At 38.7% G+C, this 8,146-nt stretch overlaps 1 protein-coding gene across 1 annotated transcript; it reads left to right on the top strand.

The window, feature by feature from the left end:
- The first annotated feature begins 4,984 nt into the window (after positions 1-4,984).
- Positions 4,985-7,635, top strand: LOC148854164 (uncharacterized). The gene has a single exon (XM_088983032.1). It carries the CDS (start codon positions 5,326-5,328, stop codon positions 7,330-7,332), a length of 2,007 nt encoding a protein of 668 aa, XP_088839158.1. The 5' UTR covers positions 4,985-5,325; the 3' UTR covers positions 7,333-7,635.
- Positions 7,636-8,146: the final 511 nt, after the last annotated feature.

Raw genomic sequence — 8,146 nt, 5'->3', positions numbered from 1 at the left:
TTCGGGCTTATTTCCTAAATACCAATAAGTGATTAATGGCCCAAATAAGCACTTATTTTTAAGCACTCCAAAACATGGCCTAAAAATTATTGAGTCGATCAATTATCTGTTACCGGATTATTGAACTGTTGACACATATAACCCGTTTAAAAGATTACTATTTTTTTTTTGTATTATTTTTATTTTTGATGATTGACATCAAAGGCCAACCTGTTTGACTTGAAGGGAAAAACAGTTTAACCTCTGAGCTGGGTTTAGCTGATTAAAAGTGCAAATTGGGCAGGCCCAACTCGAATACATCAAATTTCAGTATGGGCTAAACCCGAATTAAACAATTCAGACTTGAACTCTGACTTGAATCTTAGGCTCAGTTTGTAAATACAATGTTTACAATATAATATATAAGATTTGGTATTGTTTATATTTGTATTTACACTCAGTTTGATAAAAATATAAAACAAACATATATAATACAAAACCATACGTATTATATTTTTAAATCTTATATCTACACTGTACAATGTACATATGTAAGTGCCCGCTTTCCAAACAGATTATTAGACCTAATTCTTAAGGTTGGGCCCAGATTACAGAGTCCAACCGAAAAGTTAGATGATCGTCCGGTGTGCCGCTCAAAAAAAAACAACCCAGATCGCTTGTTGTGAAGCCATACTAATTCAGTATCCGCTCAAATCTTGTTCATTGCTTGTTGGCTGTTGGACTGGCATTCTCTTCTTACTTAATCATTCTTTCTTTGTTTATTTGGATGTCACGTAACGACTCATGTTATATTGTTATGGGTAGCGTGTATTTTGATATATTTTTTTAAAAAATCTTCTATTTTAGAAATTGTATTTAAATGACTATTTTTATTGATATTATTTATTGCCCAAATTTTTTTCTTATCAGTTATAATCCCAAATAAAAATAACATAATTGGCCCCATTTAGACGTTGGACGAAGACCTCTTGGGCTGAAAAAGGCCCTTTTGGGCCCTGAAGCCTGAACCGTGTATGTTCCACAGGAAAGGAAAGGTTCACGGGCTCTAAATTCTTTCCTGAGCTAACTCTACCAAGTACCAGCAAACCTACTATGACCCAATAGGGGAAATCCTTGGGATTCTATTGACACCTAGTTGTCTGAAATCTAAGAGTACATTACTAGATTTAATAGTGGGGCCCATCAGTCATCGCCTACCCAACTGTCAGATTGGCAGCTGGAATGATAAAAAAAAATGACTATCCAATTCGGGATGAATATTAGGGTGCATTTGATTTTCAGGAATAGGGATCTGGAATTAGGATTGGAATGGTATAGTCCAATTTCAACCATTTGATTGGAAGGGAATAACCCTCAATTGGGAATGAAAATCTATTTCAGCTTATTCTAATTCTGATTTTAATTTTGACTGTAAACCAAATAGACCCTTAAATTTATCAAGGAAAAATTAAAAAGTGAGCAGAAATTATTGGAGCTCAATATGGTGGCATCACTTTTCTGAAAATCGCAATAAGAAAACCTCTTCTGAAAACCAATAAAAAACATGGGCATAACATAATTCTGCACAAAGAGAATTCATATTTGTAATCAAGTTTTAGAATTAGTCATTCTCAGGCATTGATTTTTTTTTTTTTTTTTGTGCTACACAAACCGATTTGATAAATAAAATAAAAACAATCCATTATCCACAATCAAGAATGTAATTGAAACTATTTTGAAAATGGAACAAACCAGTTGTGATAAAAGTCAATTCTAAAAAGCTATTTATCCTTTATTTAAACAAGAATCATGCAAGCTTTGAAATTAAACATTTATGCAAATGTAAGTGACTCTAGCTTTTCATCTTACGTATGAAGCAGAAAATAATTAAGTTGGAACAATTTTTTTCTTCAAAACCATAGGCAGCTGATGGGAGCTTTTAACTACTCGTGACTCCCATTAGATTCAAACCAGCATTCTCATGCTTCTCAGCCCGAGATTTTATCACTGTATTTTTCAAAGACTGGTTGATCAACAAATTCGCTAGAATCAGTTGGCTCTGCTGAAGCAACTATTCGCTCAAGATCTGCAACTGAAAAAATATGAATATAGGAATAGGTAAAGATACTGTCAAAGGCAACCAATGGTTGCTTAGATACAATAATATGCCTATTTGATTTATTTCTATAAGCTACCTTGAGATAAAAGGAACTACTTAACTCTTTAATTATGAAAAGCCCATCATTTTATATGTGCTTCCATTGACATGAAAATTTTCTTTTCGGAGGGCCTCCACATCTCAATAACAATCCAAAGGACATGGAGAGCAAAAACTCTTATATGCGTCCCTACCAACACACACATTCTGTATGATGAGAATCTAAGCTGATCTGCTGATGTTAATTTGGACCAATTTTAATCTTCATGGTGGATTGATTGAATGGTCCATCCTCGTCATCTAATATTGCAATTTTGGTCGGATTTCAGTTGGAAAATTGTTAAATTTTCAATGGGCCTGAGCCCAAATCCAAACCCGACATGGTTGACATTCTTCAAAACAGGCAATCAGACTTGGACCTCCATCGTCATCCTAAGAATGGATGACAAAAAATGGGTAGAGCTGTCAATGGGCCAAGTCCTGTTCAGATCATGATATGCCTGTCCCGACCCATTGAGAAACCACCTAGACCCAAGTTTCTTTTATCATCTTTGGTTCTACTTTGTAAGACAGTGTTGATGTAAGGAGAATTTTGGTTTACCCAATTTTCTTTTTGGAGGATGGGCTGATACTGCTCTATACAGTATATAAGAGAAGAGAGGCCAAAGTATTCTTTGTTTTTTTCTTTTTCCAATCCGTCTTGAAGAGCTTTCTAAAAGCATAGCAAGTTTTGCACGTAGTGGAAATACAATAGATCGATCATAGTGGAGGCAGTTTCTTAGGTACTGCAATGGTAGGTTTTGAAGTTTGGGTATTAAAGTGAGATTACCCCTAAAGTATTGGATATTAATCTGGACTTTTTCCTCTTTTTTTTTTGAAGATTTTTATATGAATTATAACATGTATCGTATAATATAAATTATTTTTTTGGAAATAAATATAATATAAATTATTAAATATATTAACATATAGTTTATTAAGTGACATAGGCCCCAAACTCAGCCTGCCAGCATAGGCCTGCACCTAGGGCTGTCAATGGATTGGATGTACATGATGGATCCAAACTGATCGAACCGATTATAATGATTTTGGTTCTATAATCAATATATATTCTTAATATATAAGATAGTATTAGTTAAAAATGTTTAATGTTAGCATATAAATAATATTTTGCTATCGTTTTTATTCAGGTTATATTATAAAAATTTAAATTTTAAGTTATTATTTAAATAAATCAATATAGTTTTCAGTGTAATCAGGTCTAAGTCCCCAACTATTAACTGGGATAGGTCTGAATCCGTAATCTTGTCCCGATAAATAATCGGTTCATGACTGCTTCTACCTAAATCCAACTCGTTGACAACCCTTCCTGCACTGACTTGCGCCTGGGATTATATTTCACTCCTAGGGCTGAAATGGGCCAAGCCCGAGCCCAGGCTATAGTCTGCTAGTTCGACCTGGCCCATAATCACCTCTTTTGGCTAAATGAAGAATATTGAACGTAAACATTCTTTTACCCCATATCTATGGTAACGTGTCATGCACAAAAAGTTTCAAAACAGCCTAACTGTTTTTTTGAGGCAAAGTTTTTTTTTTCCTGAAAATTAGTGCTGGTGCGGGAGCTCGAAAGGGCACTCCATTTTCTTAGTCAACTAGAATTTAACCTTATGTTTGGCTTGTAGGAAAAGGCAAGGAAAGGAAGGAAAATATAGGAAAATCTTTACAAATCCTGTATAAGTTTTTTTTGCCTTTCTCTATTTTTTCCTTGAAACCAAACACAGCCTAAGAGAATGACATTTCCACATTCATGCCATATTAAGGCTGCATTTGGTATTCCTTATTTTAAGGACTTAACTCTTTTTACAATTAAAAACTCAATATTCATAAGGGCATTTTAACCAGAAAAAAAAAAGAGGTAATTCCTTAAAATAAGGACTGCCAAATACAACCTAAAAAGAGGATCTAAACAGCAGATGGGGGATGGACTACCCCATTTTGTAAACCGAGTCCAGACCAGGCCCAAGGTCAAACCGGAGCTTTGCAACCCAAATCCAACTGAACTGAAAAATGACATACTCAAGTTGGAACTGGGCTTGTATTGGTCAATTGGTCTCATGTGGACCTATTACGCCCAACCCGATGTACTAAAAAATTGCATAAAACTGTTTAGTATCATTAATCTAAATTTTTAAATAGAAAAATTATATGTTTTACATGCATACATGCATGCATGTAAGTTATATGGTACCTATGCAATTATGCATGTTATAGTCGGGCTGGGTTTGGATTACTCGGGGCTAGGCCCACCTGAAAATTAGGAAAGCCTGACGATTTGGGCTAAGGCTCAGCTCAAAGACCGAGAATCAAAGCCCAATTCGTGCAAAATTGCGAGCCAAAACGGTCCGGGCTCAGGTTGGGCTGCCCATGTTACACTTACACCCTAAGAACTTCCTCTGAATCTGTCCCTGTACGAGGTTAAAAGCGTAAAATCGAAGAATGCATACGCAGTTAGGACAGTGGTTCGAGACGCGGAATCAAATCCTATCGAATACCGAGAAAAAACAACTGCGTTGTGGTTGTGGACCTACGATTCCTACGAACTATTCTAATCCAACGGCATCTACCTGACGGTAGTGAACTTATCTTACCTGAGTGGGGCATCTACTAGTTCGGTTGATTATTAGAGTGTCCATTTTCCAAAGATCAAAGGCAAATGGAGTTCAAATCTGCCCTCCACAGAATGCGCCCCAAAAATGTCCCACACATCCCAATCGTCTCATTTCTCACTGCACGCTACGCTGAGATGTGCATGTGGGGCTTTTTTTAAGGCGCATTCTGTGGGGGGCCGGGGCAGATGTGAACTCATGCAAATGGCCCAAATTGAAATCGTCCATCGGGCATCAGGTAAGTGGTGGGCGTAGAAGCTAGGGTCGAACTTGCAAACAAACACCACCCATACGGCCATACCCAAGGCCAGAGACCAGGCCTTGGCTACTTGGCTTGGATTTGGAGGCCACGCTACAATCTACACAACACCACCGGTATGATTTTGATTTTTCAGTAATCAGTTCTGTGATTAAATTTCGGTCTTCTGCTCAGAACTCGAAGAACTTCCGCTCCGCAGAGTCCCAGACACAGACACCATGCCTCAACCCTAAACCTCCCCAAACCCAAACCCAAACCCCAAGATGTCCACCGCCACCACCACCTTCATCTTCATCTTCCTCCTAATCATCTTCCCAATTGCAACTGCATCCCTCCCTATTTTAGGCCTCGATTCATTTCTCTCCCAGCAATCACGTCTCGACCCACAAGCTTCCAACGACTCTTTCCTTTCTCTTTCCTCATCCCTCAAAAAATCGCTCTCCGTCCAATCCTTCACCACCGTCTCCTCTCTTATCTCCTCCCTCCTCTCCCTCAAAATCTCTGTCCCCGTCACCGTTAAGCTAGTCGGTTCTTTCTCTGCCGATTCTCAATCTCTCCTCTCCTCCTTCGTCAACGCCGCTGTCTTCTCCGATAAATTCCATGTCATCGGCTCCAATCCTCATCACCTTGCTGTCGAGCACTCCCTCCACCTTGATGTCTCTCATTCTCCTATCGCCACCCAAATCTCAGAGGCAATTCGCGCTGAGATCTCTGGATCTACCTCTAGCCTCCGGTCTTCTCTTCACTCCGTCCCATACTCCGTCGTCGATCGGATCATCAAACAAGATTTCGAGAAGGAGAAGCCCGTCCAAGGGATTTATATTTACCTGCTTAATTTGAGCCCGCAATCGAAGCCCTACGCATATAGCTATGGGTCCGGAGAGGCGTCACCGGCTTTTACCAAGTGCTTGGGGACTATCTGGACAGGAAGAGATCGGTACTTGTGGATTGATTTGGCAGCGGGTCCAGTCAATTATGGCCCGGCGTTGTCTGGTGAGGGGGTTTTGCCGAGGGGAGAGTTTCACCCTTTGGCTGCATTGCACGGTCGGCCCAAGTCCCATAAAACTTTGCTCGCGGATTTGGCTTCTCTAATTTGGAGTGCGTATCAGGTTCTTTTGGTTCCTTCTTTGAGAATTCCTGTTCCGTTTGAGAGCTCGCTTATAGTGCAGTTTATTCATGTTCATAGCTCTCAAAGTAAGGATTCAATCGGGTTGGATTGGAAATCGATTGAGAGGACATTTATGGATGAGGTTAACGATGCAGGATTGCTGTTGGGAGATCAGTCCTTGAGGTTTAAGACTTACGATATTAGTTTTTCAGAATGTCCGATTTGCTCATTTGCAATTTCACGCTCCACCAATTCGTATACCTCGAGATTCTTGTTTGAGAACTATACGTTGATCGTTAGTGAGTACTTGGACTCGAAGCGTTTGCATCAGATACTATCGGATTCAGCTGACGAATTCAGAAGGTTGGCAGAGATACCAGAGGAGGATTTTGGTATCATTCTTCCCGTTTACGTGTTTGATTTGGACTACAATAGGCTTTTGTTGCTCGATCGTTATCACCAATCTGTTGCTTTTAGAGACATGGTTATTGCAGTTAGAACGACAAGCACTCAGACCGTAAGTGATTACAGCTGTAACGGCCGTCATGTAATTACACAGACACGGACTCTTGAGAGACCACTTGTTGGTTCGATTCTGCAGAGTATGTGGGGAGTTTCTCCAACCCATTTACTGTGGAACCGCAGGGATAACAGGACTCTTGTGGACTATACCTGGAGCATCGGTCAGACTCCATTTGGGCCATTTTCAGAGTTATCATCTTTGTCATTCGTGCAGAAGGATGCAGCTCGGAGAAATATTCTTTTGACATCATTGAATTACACCATTACAAGTGCCCTTGATGTGCTTGACTCGATAGCTTCTCATGGGGGTGAGAGGAATCTTCTTAAACAGAATCGACATGTGGAATTCGTGCAGAGGTGGAATTTGCTAAAATACAAGCTGGACAAAGCTATTTCATCACTATCTCATTTGGATTTTGACATGGCTCTCTATTTCTTGAGGTCATCTGAACATGATTTATATGCCATCCACTCGCTTGTTTATCATGCATCGCAAGAACTTGAGGCTTCTCTTGTTTGTTTCAAGGATCCACCATTTCCATGGGCTTCGGTATCAATGGCCGGAGTGGCTTTCTTTGCTTTCTTGTATGTTTATGCCAAAAGGGACAAGATCTTTAGAAACAAAAGAAAACAGTTTTGATGCTATGGAGGAGAAATTTGTACCAGTTGAACATCTGACAACCATGTTTTCTTGTAAAAGAGGTAAGTTGCAAATTGAAAGATGGGCATTTAGTTTAATTACGCCATGGACTGCAGTCAAAACTAGATGTCTTTCAATTTTACTTCTTTTCTAGTTTGACTTAATTTTTAGCTTTGGGACCATAAGTTCTTTAACTACAAATATGGGCTTCAATCAGTATAAGTGCATCTGTCTCAGAATGTTGTTCTTGTCGTGGCCTTGAATGTTACACATAATTCTGATTATCCATGATTTGTTCCACAACTCACCCTCATTTAACACCATATTCTAAAAAGTTCTTTAAGTTTTTCTTGTTTCTATTTCTGGGCCATGGTACACTCATCATAGAAAATGTTCTGGCTTGCAGCCTACTCTATAAATAATATTATCTTCATAATTCCGGTTTTATATAATTTGAGATCAACCCCAGCTTTATGTATTGTACAAGTACAACTATATGCTTTGGCAGGTTTCAGTAATGAATTAGTATCTGAATGTTTATAGCCCAAGCCAACTTGGACAAACCGGTGCCAGTTTGGTGTCAGTCTTGTTGTACAAAATTCAGTTTCTTGGTTAGAAAGGAATGTAGGTTTAGCAAGAACATAACTATATAAGCTTATATTCTTTTTTTTATAAGTTATAAGCTTATATTCTTTCACTTGAAAGTTGAAACTAAAAATTTTCACTGTTAATTCTTGATGTTCTCCAATGCCAGAGCAATATATAAATGGCTGAAGATTCTTCCTATCAAGGGGATGATGTTTCTATGAATATC

Source organism: Nelumbo lutea, chromosome 4 (genome assembly GCF_056320005.1).
Source record: "Nelumbo lutea isolate HS-2025 chromosome 4, American lotus-T2T, whole genome shotgun sequence".
Taxonomy (NCBI): Eukaryota; Viridiplantae; Streptophyta; class Magnoliopsida; order Proteales; family Nelumbonaceae; genus Nelumbo; species Nelumbo lutea.
The sequence above is the reverse complement of the archived record's forward strand: the minus strand, read 5'-3'. Positions and strand labels throughout refer to the sequence as shown.

What these genes read in the sequence shown, in the direction of transcription:
- LOC148854164 (XM_088983032.1), top strand. Translation starts at nt 5,326, where the DNA reads ATGTCCACCGCCACCACCACCTTCATCTTCATCTTCCTCCTAATCATC.